Genomic DNA, 18,451 nt, shown 5'->3' on the forward strand with positions numbered 1-18,451 from the left:
TTTTTTGCCCATAGTTTTCACCAATGGGGAAATATTCTTTGTGAGGGACTACCTGACGGGCAAGTAACAACATTGGCGAAAAAAAAATTAACTCTTAAGACATTCCCTTCTAATTAGTAACACTATTGAGTACAGGTCTACTGATCGGCTTTGAGTACAGGTCATAGAGTGCAAAGTCCTTCTCTTCTTCATATCCATAATATAAAAATGACTCAGGGTAAATATAGAAAAGGTACTGGACAAAAAAAAAAAACCCATAAGCCAGCTTTGCCTCAAACCTTGAGCCGTTGCATTAAAACAGTAATGAACAAGAGTGGGATTGATACTAAAAAATATAGGACAACAATTGAGAATGCAGTTACAAATAATTCTTGATGTGTGATTTAAATGTATAAATATTAAAATTTTGTTTAAAACATTATGTCGTTGAATAATGTAAAACTAGGTTGTAAGAAAGTTATGTTTTGTTATTTTGATTAAAATAATATATTATTATGCATATTAAGATATAAGAATTTTAATTATAAAAACTTAAGCACATGCCTGCAACTAATAGGGTCTTTAAACTACTACATTTGTTTATGATCTGAGGAAAAAGGTGGTTCATATAATTAATATCGAACTTCACTTACAGGTAAGTTCGTTTGATATGTTAATTTTTAGGTACTATTGCAACCGGCAGAGATCGGCTAAGATATGAAGACATCTACCCATCCTCTGATGAGGAAGTTCCTGCAGCAAAAGAAGACTACGATGGTTCAAGCGATGAAGATATTCCTCTGCAACAGTATTACAAAAATAAAATGCTTGTAGAACTCATTAGGCAAGACTCTTTTGTTGTGGTGAAACTTTGTGGAAAAAAAATAATTAGGCATTATAGTTAATAATTAGGCATTATAGGTAAAATAATTTCAGAGGATCAAGATAACGAATTCACAGTCTCGTTTATGAAAAAAGTCGGTAATAATCTTTTTGAATTTCCTGATAAACCTGACATTTCTACAATCGATAAAAATGATATTATGAATATTTTAAGTGGAATATTAATGAATTTAAAGATACTTACTCTTTTGAAAATGATATTATAAAAGGTTTTGATAATTTATATTAAGTTATAGAGGGCTTAATTTCCATTAATTTTAAAAAATTTTTGTTATTAACATTTTCTTTAGGAACTGAATCTTGTGTTCATGAAAAATAAAGTTTGTTTTGTTTTAATACATTTATAACATACATAAAAAATTGTGTATTTTCTTTCACAGTTTCCTCCGTTACCATCCTTCTCACCTCCGTTATCTTAATTCTCTACTCCGTTACATCGAACCTCCACTCAGTTAAGTCCAAAAATTAAAATTTTCTGTTTTTGTATGAAATTGTTATTTGGAAGCTGGTAAACATATCAAAATTATTAAACGACATATTACTCTATCTAATATTATAAAAATATATGTAAAAAAGATACATGTATGTATTATGAAAAAAAAAGTAAAATGTTTTGGTTTTGACAAGAATGACCCCCAAAACATGAACAATAAACTCCAAACATCAGGAAAATATAGATTACTGTAAAAGTCTAACAATTTTTGACAATTCATCTTAAAGTTATATTTCAATAATCTAGAATAATTTTCAAGAACATTTTATTATTAAGATATTCAAGGGGAAAAAAGGTGCCACTCATTGAACCTTAATTAAGTTTGAAAGAAAAAGCGATAAAAATATAGGGAGAATGTAAACACGTTTAAAGAAGGTTAATAATTTTAGAAGCTTTTAGTCAATTTTAACTTCAAATGAGTAAAATATATAAGAAGTTACTTTATTACCTAGAAATTTGGAAATGGCCCTAATTCTTTGAAATAAAATGAATAACTACTTCAGATTTGTGAAAGAAATACACTATGAATTTAAGAGACTTAAAGTCACGTCTTTAATTATCTGAATACACTGAAAAATGGCTTCAAATTCATGAAAAAAAAGACGGAAAATAACCACAAATATGTTGAATATACAAGAAATGACTTTATTATACCTGGAAATTTTAAAATGGTTTCAATTTACTGGAAGAATTGACTTGGAATGGCTTCAAAAGACAACAATTAAATTGGTCAAAAATAACATCAAATTTAAAATAACTTTAAGTGCATGAAGCTTGAAAAATATACAAAATAAGACCTGGAATATTAAAATGGAAGAAATAAACCACTTAAAAAGCTTCAAATGCCTGGAAATGATTTTACTATAATTTTAATGACTTAAACTCAAATCACTCGAATAAAAGTTAAAAATAACTCCGAATATCAGGAATATATTATAAGATTCCGGTAATAGTCTAACAAGATAATTTCTTCAAGTTATATTTTAATTATCTAGAATTATTTTTAAAAACATTCACTTTAATAATAAGGCATTCAAAGGGAAAAAATGTGACACTAATTAACCCTTAATTAAGTTTGACATATAACATAAAAAGCGATAAAAATATGGCGATCATTAATAGGGCTAAAATGCCAAATATTTTCTGCCACAAATAGATTGAAACCTTCTAAATATAAAATAATTGTGTCTGTTTAAATTAAACGATAAAAATGGCCAAAAGTAAATTTCTGGAACATTTGAGGCACGACTACAGTCAACAAACGACGAGATACCAAATTAACAAAAAAATAAAATAAAAAACACTTTTAGTTATTATTGCTCGCGATTTGGTGTAAATATTATATTTATATAATATTTGGTCCGACCGGTTTCTCAGTAAAAGGCTACCCTTAAAATACGATTACAAATTAAAATAAGGCTCGATAATAACAATAAAACAAAACAATCGTTATATAAAAATATTAACGCTTAAAAATATTTAAACAAATAATTTAAAAAAAGACTAAGGGGTGAAAAGAACATGATAACATCGCTTAGATTTATACAGTGCGACCCTGGATGAAACAGTTGGAAGCAAGAGAAATGCTGTGAATCTCTTTTTACCAGATTTGTGATTGACGCTTGTTGTTACCTGTTATTAGATTGATTGCCAGGACCTGTATTGAAACATATGGTAAGATCTATTTTTTAATACTAAAAGTTTTTGACCTAAATTGCTTTTGAAATTTGATTAAATTACTTTTGAAATTTCCCTAAACTCAATAATTTAATAATTTGCCTTTGTTGTGATGCCGAAAAGCTGGCCAGTTCAGAATCTAGTCCAGAAAAGTCAAATAGGGAAAAATCGTTATTGCACAATATTTAAGCAAATATAAATATTTTTAGAAGGGGCAGTGATGAACGATGACTGATGAAATGCATATTGTTAAGCTCAAAGATTCTCAACTTTGTCTTAATTTAACCATCTTCGTATCTCTTATAGATTCCAAGATCCCCATGTCGAGAGTCGAATTTGAATTGTAGAGAAATTTCATCAGGTTAAAAGAGATTCGCACATCCAGGGACCGCACCATAATATAAAGTAAAAAATGATAACGTAACAATAAGACTCCTTAAAAAAAATCTATAATAAAATTAACAAAACAAACGATTGATCTCACCCTACGTCTCAATATGCTCGCCGATCTTCTCAGTACTGGCGGCCACCATGGCCAAAGTAGCCAAACCCAAGAGCGCGTTATCGCCTCCCGGGGTTAAAACCTCCACCTCGATCTTCTCCTGTTCCATCTCATCCGCTTTATTCAAATGCATGATGCTCGACTTGTTTTTGCGCTTTTTCGAGCCCACTGGCTGATGAACCATCTCGTGTTTTAACGTCAAATTGTGGTGGTGGTTTTCTGCCGTTACTCTTTGCTGCGACTTATTAAAGTGCCCGCCCTCCGAACGGATTTTCAATTTTCGCTTTTTGCTTTCGCGCTTGCGTCGCACGAAGTCGTCGTAGCAGAGACTGTCCAGGTTGTCGATCCTCAGGTCGAGGTTGAAGTTTGAGGTTTGTGGCGATTTGGTGCACGCGCGGCCCGGATCCGACGTTTCCGATGTGGTACGCACTCGTTCGGCCTATTTTTGAAAAAAAAAACTAATTATTGTGGCAAGTTTCATATAGATGGTCATGGTTTGGGGTCATATATGTCTAGTTTCCACAGCAAAGTCTTATGCCTTAGATAATCAAGAGCCTTTGATAAATTGCAAAAGACTGCTGCGGAAAGCACACCACCGTTAACTGGGCTATACGGTTGGAAGGTGAAATTGTAAATAGCAATGTTTATACTTCGTTTTTCTTGAAAACCAAATTAGGATATATAGTTCACCCAACAAATAGACGTCGACGGAAAGAAATTAAAGAATGCAAAAAACAAAGATCTGTGGCATTTCCGAGATTGTCAGGCTTTATTTGTGTATTTCGTTATCTATTATTTATGAATTTTTGTATTAAACTCTTTTTTTTTAAATTTCTAGGTTGGCAATGGTAAACAGCTGTTTAATCTTAAGGTGGAATCCGACGGATTCTAAAAGTCCATAGTTTTTATCCGTATAAAGTTCACCTACTTAAAACCAACAGGCAAGGGATCATTATAGTTCATGCAGGTGGCGAAGATGGTTTTGTCTCCAATGCGTATATTAGATGGAAATCCAACAGCACAAGTGGATTGTGTGGATTATCATCACGATATGAATTACGATAATTACAAAAAATGGGTTTCAGACAATCTCATTCCAAACCTAAAGCAAAGGTCTGTTATGGTAATTGACAATGCTCCATACCACAATAACAAAAAAACAGAAATGCAACAATGGTTACGTTTAAGGGGTATATCATATGACGATAACATGTTAAAGCCGCAACTGTATCATTTAATAAAACTGCATAAACCCAAATATAACGATATGAAATAGACGAGCTTTTCAATGCAAAAGGTCATGATATGCTAAGATTACCTCCATACCATCCAGACCTTAATCCCATTGAATTGGTTTGGGCTGAATTAAAACAATTCGTTGCCAAAAAAAAATGTTAATTTCAATGAGGTAATTAAACATTGTGATGATTTCTTTAGAGAATTCTCTATTGACGAATGGAAATCAAGATGTGAACGAGCAAAACGATTTGAAAAAGAATTTATTTTAAAGGAACCTACAATTGATATAGCCATAGAAAAGGTTATAATTAACCTTAAAGATAGCGATATTGAAACAGACAGTGATTACTCTAATGAGTCGGATAAACCAGAAAGTTACTTATCTGGAATAGACGAACTTATTGATAATGTTAAAGAACAAGCTGTGGAAAATAAGAATCTAACAGTTGACGATGATAAAACGTACCTTAATTTGTAATTTTTTTAATGTATAAATTTATTAATGAAATATTGGTATATTGCATTTTTTACCATTTACATAACATAATTTAATTTTATAATAAGAACATTTTTTATGTATTATGTCTATATAAATTTATTTATAATGTATATAATTAAATATATGTATCTATACATAATGTGGTCAAAATGTACGAAATACATAATAAATAAATATTGGTAAATATTACACTGGATTTAATTTAGGATTATTAAATAAAGTAATATAAATACCTTTGTTATAATTATTCATTTATTTTATAAATTTATTCAAAATTTTTATCCTAAGTAATTTCCGTCAAGGCTGGTACACACTTGGGACACAGTGTATATTGGTAAATATATTAATTCATGCGTTCATTTACTATTCATAATATAATTTAATTAAAACAAAAATGAAATAAAATTTTAAGCGCGTCAAATATGCTGGATGTACACATAGTACATGAGCCTCGATTTATTGATTTTTATGTTTTGCATCTTCCTCGCACCCTGACTCTTTCACTTCTTTATTTGCGCATCTCAGAGGCCAAGACACTTTAGTTGACTAGTAGTATAAGAACTTAATAAAGACGATTTTGATCGGCGATTACAATTTTGTGAAAATTTGAGGGAACGAATTATAAACGATGAACATTTATTATTCAACACTTGGAACTACTGGAAGACGTCATAGATCCTGCATTAACTGCCTTAATTAAAAACCAGTTCCAACAGAATGGTGCCCCACCACATTACGCGTTCGACAATATTTAGATCATATGTTTCCAGATCGATGGATTGGTAGAAGAGTTGAATGGCCCCTAAAATCGCCAGATTTATAACCTTTGGATTTTTTTTTTGGAGTCACTTATAAAGCAAAATCTTTCCTACTCAGCCAACATCGTTAGAAGATTGCGATAAAGAATTTTAAATGAGTGCCTTCAAATAACTCCTCAAATATTGCAATATATGCGGCAACGTTTTGAGCAAAATCTTTATTACTGCATGGAGAGTCATGGTGGTCATTTCCAACATTTACTTTTCTGACTGTTTAGTTCATTCTTTATCTTTAAACTACTTTCCTTTTCGCCAAATGTATTGATCTCCACTAATGATGGATGTATTAGATTTATTTAAGCTTTAAATCAATAAGTCTCCAAAACCACTGAATTGAAGTGCATGAATTTTAGATCATTATAAAGGGAATTGAAAGACCTTTCAAATAAGGTATTACTCGATTCTCCTTTCCAGAGGGCTGCACGTGTTTTTCACCAAACTTGTCCTCAAAAATAAAATCGACGGATCTCAGCGTTTTTTCAAAAAAAAAAATTAAACTGCTAGTAAATGCCTCTGTTACATTCTTGATGCACCACTCTGTATAAAATATACTTTTAACATGAAATATCAATTAATTTAATTAAGGTTAGTGTTTCTGGATATGAGCTACAATCATCTCGAGGCAATCCCTTATGGCTCATCAAGAAGTCATCCTACCTTGGAGCATTTTAACTTAGATCACAACAATATCCACCTTATTGATAGAGAAGCTTTTGTAGCGATGCCAGCCTTTTAAGAGAATTAAGAATAAAAAATAATTCTTTATCGAACACACTTTAGCCGCCCTTGTGGAACCTCCCGGATCTGAAAGGACTGGATTTGTCACTAAACTATTTTAGGTAAGTTTAAAAAAAAAATCACCTAAAGTAGATCTAACTATAGCTTTTAGGCGTCTCGAACCGAACTTCCTGCAAGACTTACCGTTAAGAAAACTAGACTTGAGTGGAAACGAACTGAAGGATATAGAACCGGCAGCATTCGCCCCACACCAACTTTGGAGCATATTAACGTTTCATACAATCATTTGGCCACCTTTCGACACTTATTGGGTCTATATGAGCTAGACGTTTCCAACAATATGTTAGTTGAATTTGTACCAGGGTTACCACGAGGTTTAGAATATCTACATTTGAAAAACAATGAGATTACTATAATATCAGTGGTTCTTAAAATTTCTTTCTAATAGGACTAATTTCGCTAAAAATATCTAGATATTATTGTTAGTTTCATAGTTTTATACTATCAATAGTTTTAATTAAATTTTTAAGGTATATTACGTTTTCAGTTGACTATTAAGCGGCAAGAACGGTCTACACGACGCAATTTTGGGGTCAAAGTGGGTGGAACCTTACCAGCAGATTTTTTCTTCCATCTATTTTGCGAATTTCACAACAGGTATGGGATTCGCATTTAAATCTGGTTTTAATCATAGGTGTACAATATAATTTATAGTTTCTGGCACTGTCTGCTGCGAAATTTGTGTTGTGTTCAAATTTTTCTTGTTTCATTGACTTGATTACTACTTTTTTCTTATGGTATATTTTGTTGGTGAAATTGTTTTGTTAACATTTTCAATTATTTTATTGGCCACTAATATATAATATTGTGGAATTAGTTGACAATTTTTTTTAGTTAAAATTAAAAAGCTGATATAAGTATTAATAATTTATTATATCTACATACAAATATTCTTAATAATGTTTAATGCATCAGATGTTTCATATCTAGATATTTACTTGCATGTACGGGGTGTCCAAATTCGAACACTCTCTTAGGTCACTGGGTTGCTTTACACGTTTGGCGAGTTGAATCTTACGAATTGAGTTTTAATGTATTAGACCTAATAGATAGAGAGTAGACAGAGAACGACTGCATCGGTAACCTCCCATCGATAGCGACGCCGATTCTCCGTACCGCTCCCAATGTGAATTTAATTTCGGCTTGCTCGCAGTGATGTTTAGCAAGCGCTTGGAGATGGGTAGGTCAGCCTCGAATCAAGTATTGGAATTTTGCGCGCACACGAAAGATAAAAATTTATGTTGTTTTTTAACGTGCTCATAATCGCAAGTCAAAAAAACAACTTTAATATGCTCAAATCTTAAAAACCTTTGGTGAAAACTAAATACGATATTCTAAAATAAAATGAAAAATAACTCTTAAACTAAATAATAATTCTAATTAAATGGATTATTTAATAAGGTGTTCAAATACACCTCCTTGTTGGGCTTCACAGTATCCCAATCTGACGTAAAATTCTCTACGTACATTGGCTAACATTTCAGGTGTAATGGACCTAGAAATATTAATAATTCTAAGTCGCAATTCGTCTAAATTAACGGCTCTTTCATGTCGGTGTTGGTAAATAATTTCCGTCAAATAGCCCCATAAGAAGTAGTCGCAAGGCGTCAGATCTGGAGATCGCGGAGGCCATGGTATGGTACCTCTTGTGGAAATAAGCCGTTCAGGAAAAGTGTTTGTTAAGTAGTCCTGCACTTGTCTAGCGTTGTGAGCGGGACATCCGTCTTGTTGAAACCAAATTTCCTCAAAATTAACATCCAAGTTTCGTACAGCGGGTATAATATTTTGTTGCAATAAAAGTAAATATCTCTCAGAGTTTAAGGTAGCATCAATAAAAAAAGGCCCTACAATGTGATTGGCTAAAATACTAGCCCAAACATTTACCTTTTGCGGGTATTGAGTTCGTAATGGTACACTCAAATGTAGATTTTCCCGAGACCAATATCTCACGACTGAAGAATTATGTCGACCTAGAAGAGAAAAAGATGACTCGTCTGTAAATAAAATATTACTTGTGAAGTCGTCATTTTGATCAATTTTTTCTCTTAAGGTTTCACAAAACTCCAAGCGTTTTATTTGATCTTCTGGAAAAATTTCTTGAGTGTTTTTAATTTTATAGGCTTTGTACTTATTTCTTTTCAAAATATCACGCACTGTACGACTTGGAATATCAAGTTCTTCAGAAATTTGGGAGCTAGAATAAGGTTCACTTACTTCCACAAAAGCACACACCTTGACCTCCTTTTCAATCCTAGCGTCAGGTGTTCGACGAGGTTCCTGATCGCCACTAGAACATTTTGCACACCGATTTACACATCCCGACTGCTCAAACTTATGCCAGATATTATAAATTGTTTTAGCAGTAGGGACTTGCTGATCAGGATATGCAAATATAAAACGGCCGACAACTTCTTCTGCACTATCCGCATGACAATACCATTTAATGATATTAATCTTTTGATCAACAGTGAAAACCATTTTTATTTTATTACTGCATCCATCTTCCTACCAAAGGTTGAAATAAATTGTAAACATGATCGGCTAACACGTACATAGGTATGCGAGGAATTGCAACCGAACTTTAACCGGACTGATAAGCGCAACGACGACGCGATAGCCGCCCAGGGCGGAGCCAAGTTTGTTCTCGCTCTACTCCGTCTCCTTCTTACGCATTACGCAAAAATCATATTCGAAATTTTTCAACCGCCGAACGTGTATATGAGATAGCAGAGTCTCGCGGTTTTTGCATTATTCTACAGAGTGATTTTATTTATTTATATTTTATCTTGTTATTATATTTAACAGTATCTCCATTATTAACATATTTAAAAAGTAAACCTTATCTTAATATGGTTTTTTAGTAGAACATGATTATGCTATCTGTATTATTGTAGATATGAAGGATTTTGAGATAAAAAAATGTAATAATGTTTTTTTTTTTTTAAATAAAAAAACTATATATTTTAGCATTAGTAGATAGATTAATTAATTCTTTGTTTAATGAAGTCTTATGCGTGAAGTCTACGACTATTCCCTGGGCAATCTGTACAGGGGATGTTGTTTTTATTAAGTAAGATTCGACCAAGTTCTCCGACAATTTGGATAAAGTAAGAAACAAGCAAATATCAATAGTTGGCACTCCGTGAATAAACACATGATACAGATAATATCTTTATTTAAAAAAAAACATACAAAATTTAATAAAAAATCAGTTACTTGAATAAGTAGTGTCAAAAAAAAATTACATTTAACTTTTGCAAAAATACTACTGCAACTTATTAATATAGTAATTATTAAAAATGTGTTTTTAAAAATTCTTTTTGACTTAATATGTATATTTTTATCACGTTTTTCTTAAAATTTTATATTAACACAAACAGCAAATTAAGACAATTTTAAAACAGATTTTTTTAAAAATAAACACAGTTCAGTACTACTTAGTTGAACTATTTAGGCACTCATCAACAGTATAGGGCTCAATTCATAATAAATGTTGAAATAAATTTTTCTTGAAAAGAATCTTATAAACAATTAACACTTTATTGCAAATTCTATCTAGCAATACCAATTCAACTGTGAGTTTATAATTTATTAAAGCTTTTTTAAACTGTTCTTTTTCTATCCTGCTGTCTTCAAGACCATCGTCATAGATTAAATATAATCGAAAAACTTTCATTTGTAAAGGTTTACAATGATCTGAAATCCGTTTACATATTTACTATATAATAATAATAATAATAATCGTCTTTTATTCAAAAAAAAAACAATAGATTGACAAATATTACAAATGAAAAAAAAAGGCGAAGTCTAGCCTAAGGCTACTCAAACTTAACCCTAATAAATAATAAATAAATTTCGGTAATCATACATAATAATAATAAGAAAAATAATATAAAGATGAAATATTATAAAGAAACAATTGTTCACACCAAAAAAATACTTATACCCAACACGGAGGAGATATAAAACTCACAACCTGCACCAAAACAAGACTGTACACAAACAAATACCTCTGTATGCAATCGTAAAGAACCATCATGTTACCTCTGGAGCACACCATACTAGTGAGTTAAAGAATAGGAGCTCAACTGTTCTCTAAACAAATACAACCTAAATCCTGACTTAAACTTAGTAAAATTATAAAGTAGTAAATCATTGTTTGGCAAGGAATTACATGTTTTAATCGCATTATAAGTAAAAGACTTCTTGTATGTTCTTGTATTATGTCGAGGAATAATATATTTAAATTTATTTCTGGTATTTATATCATGGACGCTCAAATTGGTTTTAAATTTATTTTTTAGAGATCTAGATATGAATTTTGAATTAGTAATTAAACCATGCATAAAAAGACCTAAATGTTGAGTTCTACGATTTGACATATTTAACCAGTTCAACTCATTAATTTTATGTGATACGTGATCTGACTTTCTTAAATTAAAAATTAGACGAATACATGTATTCTGCACCTTTTGAATACGATATTGTTCTGCTTGACGAAGACAAGGGCCATAAATAAAATCAGCATAGTTAAAGTGAGAAAGTACAAGAGTTTCACATAACATTTCCATTAACTTGGTACCTAAAAGGTTTCTATTGGAATATAGTTGCTTAAGCGATGTAAATGACCTTTGTAGAAGTAACTTAATATGATCGGAGAAATTAAGCTGACAATCAAGTATAACACCTAGATTACGAGCAGAATTACAAAATGGTAATATTTGGTCATCTATTTTGATTTTAATATTATTTTTTAAATATTCGTTTTGATTTCTTTTGCCAAACAGCATAAGTTTTGATTTAGATGGATTTAGTTGAAGGCCATGTTTTTTAGAGAGATCTTTTAGGTTGTTTAGTTCATGATTGATAGTTTCGTTACAAGTAACAAAGTCTTTTGAAGAGAAGTGATAGTACAACTGGGTATCGTCAGCAAAAGCTTGTATCTTTCCGACATGAAGAGAGCTTATAAGTTCAGAAGTGTAAATAATAAAGAAAAGGGGGCCAAGGATAGAGCCCTGAGGTACTCCTGATAGTATGACACTAGACTCTGAGTACACACCATTAACAAACACTTTTTGTGATCTGTTAGAGAAGTATGATGCGATGAGTGACAGTGAGTCGACGTCGAAACCGTAATATCTTAGCTTTGCCAACAAGAGTCGATGATTTATAGTGTCAAATGCCTTGGAGTAATCTAATAGTATAAGAATACTTTCAAGTCCATGATCCAGTGCCTCAATTATATCATCAGTTACCACAGCCAAGGCGGAGGATGTGGAATACCCCTTACGAAACCCGTTTTGCAATTCTGAGATCATACCATTATCATTTAAATATGAGTACATCTGGCTGTATAAAATTTTCTCCATTATTTTCGAAATGGCAGGTAAAATTGCTATAATGCGTAAGTCATTGAAGGTCTCTGGCTTTTTTGATTTTGGTAAAGGTATTCCTATTGCAGTTTTCCAACTTTGAGGAAAATAATTTTGTTCTATGCAACTGTTAATAATATTAGTTATGTACGGATCAATAAATGGACTGCAATATTTTAACATAGATGATGTGATTTTATCTGTGCCGCAAGCAGTAGTTTTCATGTTTTGAATAATTTTATGAACATCTTCTATAGAACACATGGAAAGCTTAAATTTTTTCGATGCGCTGAATTTGTTGTTTTCGTAAAATTCTATAGTTTCATCACAGTCGTTAGATCTGTTATTAAAAAATTGAGAAAAATGCTGGCTTATTAAGTTTGGATCTGTTAAATTAGGTGATAACTTGCTATCACTTGAGCTTAGGACATTTAACGATCTTAGTGCTGACCATGTTTTTTATATTTTATATATTATAGAAAAAAGTTTAGACGTATACTGCATTCTTGATTTTGGTTTCTGGATATCGACCGGACATTACCTTCATTTTTGCACACACTATTTTTGCGGCGTTTACTGGTTCGAATAATCGAAAAATTTTCCAGATTGTACCAATATACTTAATAACACATTTTTATTATCATAAACAATATAAATAAATATATATCTAGAAATTTTTCGATCAACATAATTCGAAGGAAATTTCATCATGAACAATTGGACGTATTAGTACCTTCAGTCTACGTTGAATATTAACCGAGATATTCGCATAAAAACCTGGCGAAGAATAATGCACATAACAAATTCGTCGGACAACTCCGATTAAATATATGCAAGTGAAGGTATTTAAAACTGCATTAGCAATTTTTGGCATCAATTATTTTATAGAATATTCCTTATTTTACTAAGCTAAGTCGCCATTGCTTCTTTTATTGTTTTCTGACGTTTAAATTCTGATAATTTTTTAATTTCATTTGTATCATGAGACTCCTTAAAATGAAATTTTAAAGAATTAGGTCTTTGCAGCGACACAAATTGGCCAAAGATGCAACTTATTATTGGCGTTTCGAGGATCTACATATCGTCACAGTCATATGAAAAGTGCCAAAAAGGTAAATTTTACAAGAGATAATTTAAAACTAAGACTGTTTCTGCTGTTCGATTTATACTTTTCTAAATTTGCCTTTTGAGACTTTAATATAAGTGTTATAATCAGCATCGACAAAAAATTGGATTTTTAGTAAAACCAATTGACTCTCAGTCGTTATTTCGTCACGATCTTTACGCAATTTAATTTTTATTTCATTGTTAACCATATTTTTTGTAAGTTAATAATTCCTGATTAATATAAAAAACAGTACATACTAAAGTAAAAAAAAATAAAATATAATTATTACAAAAAGAAGCATAAAAAAGTACCAAGATATAAAAAATTATTTGGGAATTTATTAGAAGTCCTTTTTTATTTAAAAAAAAACATAAAAATAAAAGGAATATATAAAAAAATATATTATAATATTTATTGCGACAAGTAAAAACTCCGTTTTCAAAGGACGGATATGTTCTAACCTATTCATGTTCAAGGAAGTCATAAAATGATTGTTAATTGTGTGCCAAGGTACATTATGGGGATTCAGAGAGATGACAAGATGCTCACATTTTTCTCGTTTTATTTTTAGTTTATTTTGGTATAGTCTTGATTCATTGATGTACATTTTAAGTTTTGATTTATTCTAACACGTAACATTTGGAAGTTTTCAGAATGGCACAATTTAAATTCAACTGATCCTTCAGGTTTATATTTTTGGGGCTGTTATATCCCGAACCTCGGGACCGCCTTTTTTATATCCAGGACGGAGTTTATTTATTCAAAAAATTCAGTTTAGAAATATCTTTAAAATAACCGTGATTTAAATATTGAACCTCGTCAGGCTTTTGGCAGTTTTTGCGTAATAAACGTAGTCTGCTGGTACGTTTATAACTTTACCGGAAATCCTTCTTTCAATTGAGGACTGTGTAAAATCGCACTCCATTTTTGTATAGCCTTGTTCTAAGTATTTTTGAATAATGCAGATATTATTTTGAAGTGGCAAGTTTAAAAGTGCATTAGCCAAAATATATTAGCGATTTTGTGCACCACACCCGTCACTATAAAGAATTATATTAGGTTTGTTATCTGTATCAGTGTGTGAATGAGCGGACAAAATTTTTGTACTTGCTTAAATCATTACACCAAATTATACATATCTAAGTACTTAAAAAGATGGCGCTAATATCTCGATTTCTGAAAAAAGTGAACGATATGTAAATAAACACCCTTAAACTTTTGTGTGTAAAAAGAAATATATTTTTTATTTACCTTAGGTTTTAACTCTTCATCGTAATCGATTTTAACGTTGGTCCGTTCCGCGAGCCTCTTGATAGTATTTTCCAAGTTGAACTTCCCCAAACCCAACTCGGAGTGCGAAATATGCGAATCGATTCTGCCCGTCGATCTGTGATGCTGAGTCAGTTTCGTGTCCCGTTTGTTCCCCAACAGTTTTCCCTCGACCATGAACCGTTCGTAACGTTTCCCTTTGCACATACGGTCAGCCTTACGTTGCTCTTTCGGTTCTGAAATGTTAAAATGGAAGTCAAATTATTTATTGTGGATCCCAAATGCTCTTAAAATATTATGTTAACGTTATTAATGAACATGGGGGAGGTCACCTTTTGGTGTTGGGCAATATTTTAAAGGTCTTTTTATCTCTTTATTGTTTTTTGTTGTGATAAAATTTTTATTGATTTGAATGTTGGCTGCCCTTCACTAAAAAAAAACCACTGCTATGATAAATAATTTACTATTTTTCATACTTAAAAACGTTAAAAATCACCGTTCATTTTTTTTTAAATCATTCAATTAATTATCTTTCATCTTACCATCTTTATCGTGTGCGAAGATCCCGTCCACGACCCGATTGAGCAGATCCTGTTGCGTCAAATTCGAGTCGTCATTTTTCTCCTCGAAAATGTTCTTCGAGCAGTTTTTCTCGTCGACGTACTGCTCGAATATTCGCTTTTTTATCGGTTTCGGGGGTACGGCGGACGGTTTCGATAAGCAGGTGGGACTCGAGAATATTTCCTTGATTTTTTCTTGCATCTGCTCAGTCCGATGGTACAGCTCCGGATCCTCGTTGTTGTTGTCTTCCATCTAAGATCGAATTTTCAATTAGCGAGCATAAAAGAGACAAAAAGTCACTTGTCGTTGTTAGTTTATCAGATTCAGACTAAAAAAGCATGATAGAAAGAGGGCAAGGTAAGTGTTAGTTGAGATGTAGAGATTAAATGCGGTTAAAAAAATAATTTTTATTTTGTTATTCAATTGTAAATTGAATTCATGAGGATGGATTTAGTGGAACCCAAGGCATGTGATACATAAACAATAATTTTCAGCAGAATATTTATTATTACATTTTTAAATTATTGTTTTTTTTTTGGCCTCAACAGAATTCAGAGAGCCTTTTGTGTAAGGGATATCTCTGTAAATCTGCATATTATGGCCTGTTGGTCACCTTGCATTATTAACTTTTTTATTTAGTTACAAATTCTTCGATTTTTGTTGCTATTGGTAAATGATGAAATACTCAATATTTAGTGGAATTTTGTAATATTTGAAATTTTGTAAAAGTTAATACACCTACCTATTAGTATTCTTTGTGCTTAATTGCTGTAATTTCTTAGTGACTAATAAACGTCTTATTATTATTATTATAATTATAGTAAGTTTCGTCTGCTTAAATTAACTTCTTTGCAAAATGTTAGGATAACTTAAGAAGTAGGAATAAAACACTATATGTAGTTTAATGTGACTTTTCGCTAGTTTAATTCCTCAGGCACTGAAATAAAGACATGGATTTATATAACAAAATAGAGAGAAGTCCCCTTCCTTAAAATAGGCAAGAATTACATTCTTTGTTCAAATATAAATACAAAAAAGACACACAGTTGAAAAAATTAAAAACTTAATGATGAAAAACACAGAGATCATAAGCAAAAACAAAAAAAAGGGTATTTAGTTCATTTTTACAAGATGATACGATTTGAAAGAAAACGAAAATAATTAAAAAGACAAACTAATTAATTACCTTAACAAGCAGTAGTAATCCACAAGTAGTAATACAGAATTAACTAAAATATCACACATAGTATCTTTGATAAATCTGTATATTAACACACTCAGACTATCAATTCCTACCCTTTGAATATACCTACTTATTAAAATTACTCTGAAAACTTACAAATTTAATACAACTTTAAATAATTTCTTACTAAGGTACTAAATAGAATTATAAGTCAAGGCTGAAGTGGGTATTTGGAGAGAACTGAACGAGTATTTCTTATGCATTAAACATACAGTTTCCAAAATGAAAATTGATGCTAGAGTTAAATTTTGTTCTGATATAAAATGGGGTTTACAAGATTCTCTACATACTATGTTCTTGGTATTGAAAATGAGAAAAAAATTAAGCTACATATCCAGAAATTACAGAAACATGGATTTGCACCAACTCGTGAATGCGTCAGAGCAATGGCATTTAACTTGGCAGAGCAGTTGCAAAAAAAAATTAAGCACACATTTAATAGAGAAAAACCTAGCTAGGTATGATTGGTTAATTATGTTTTTAAAACGAAAACACCGACCTAAGGGTTAGAAAAGCTGAGGGGGTGTCACTAGCTCGTTGTAAAGGAATGAATAAGACAAGTGTTTCTGTGTATTTTAATTTACTTGAAACCACATTAATCGAAGGAGAAATAATGAACAAAGCTGGTCACATATTTAATATGGACGAAACGGGCTTACAATTAAATAATAAACCTGGTTATGTTATTGCTACAAAAGGCTCAAAAAATTTTGCTGAAATCACTGCTTCAGAGAAGGGAGAAACCATAACAGTAATATCATGTTGTAATGCAGAAGGTTATTACATACCACCTACTTGTATATTCAAGGGGAAAAATAAAAAAAGCTGAGTTTGAAGATGGAATGCCCCCTGGCTCTGATATAATGTTTGCTTGGCTAAAAAATCAATTTATACCAAGTAAACCGCAAGGAAAAGTTCTACTTTTACTGGATGGGCATGCTAGCCATTGCAGCTCATCAGAGGTGCTTGAATACGCTGATGAACATGGTGTTATTCCTCTTTGCCTGCCTAGTCATACCACACAGTTTCTCCAACCTTTAGATAGATGTTTTTTTAAGAGCCTTAAAGCTTTCTTTAATAATGCTTGCAACACATTTATTAGAACAAATCCAACTAGGAAAATTAACCGGTTACAATTTGGCCAGCTGCTATCTAAGGCGTGGTCGAAAGCTGCGACAGTTGAGAATGCTGTATCTGCTTTTAGGTCAACAGGTGTTTGTCCCTTTAATCCTTCAGCCATACCAGAGTACGCATATTTGGTATCTGAAGAGGAAATGATAAATTTGGGTAAGTGCCTCTAACAAACGTATTTTTATTTATTTATAAAAAAAAATTTTAGATAATACGGCAACAGTTAATAATGATGCAAATAGAGCTAATAATGATGAAAATCAAATGCCAAAACAAGAACAAGCAATACCATCCACGTTAACGTCAGGCTTGAATAACATACCATCGGAACGTGATGAAGATCAAAATCAGGACACACCCGGAACACTGTTGTTAAACAAATTTTCGCCTGTTCCAAGCACATCAGCTAATATTGAAAATGCACGAAAAAGAGCAAAACAGGTAGCTTGCGTGCTAACATCTCCGGAAAATATTCAAAAACAAAAATTGGCTAACGCGCGTAAGAAGGGCAACGAAAAGAAATTGAAAAAAAATATGACGATTATAAACAAGCAAAAACAAAAAAATAATGATGAAGGGTCAAATGATTCATGATGTGTAAAGGAACAAACTAAAAACATAAAAGGGAAAAATAAATTAAACCTAACCACCCAAAAAAACAAGAGCGAAAAAACTTAAATTAAATAAAGACGACTCATCCACAGATACTGACACATCAGACGACTATGTTTCCGAATCTGAGAATTGCTCACAAGAAGACGATTCTACAGAATGCCTTGGATGTGGTGAGATATACAAACTCACAATTAAAAGTGATGACTGGATTCAATGTATTCACTGCACAAGGTGGTTCCATGAA

At 31.7% G+C, this 18,451-nt stretch overlaps 1 protein-coding gene across 2 annotated transcripts in view; it reads right to left on the reverse strand.

Annotated features, from left to right (window-relative positions):
- Positions 1–2,487: 2,487 nt before the first annotated feature.
- LOC126739013 (uncharacterized) overlaps positions 2,488–18,451 on the reverse strand; it is a 57,554-nt gene continuing 41,590 nt past the window's right edge. For both annotated transcript variants that reach the window (XM_050444539.1, XM_050444540.1), the window contains exons 6-8: positions 15,200–15,470; positions 14,640–14,893; positions 2,488–3,993 (exon numbers count right to left, since the gene is read on the reverse strand). In XM_050444539.1, the coding sequence (XP_050300496.1) occupies positions 3,538–3,993; positions 14,640–14,893; positions 15,200–15,470 (981 nt within the window). In that variant the 3' untranslated portion in view covers positions 2,488–3,537. The remainder of the gene's footprint in view (positions 3,994–14,639; positions 14,894–15,199; positions 15,471–18,451) is intronic.

The sequence above is a fragment of the Anthonomus grandis genome, chromosome 7 (assembly GCF_022605725.1).
Source record: "Anthonomus grandis grandis chromosome 7, icAntGran1.3, whole genome shotgun sequence".
Lineage (NCBI taxonomy): Eukaryota > Metazoa > Arthropoda > Insecta > Coleoptera > Curculionidae > Anthonomus > Anthonomus grandis.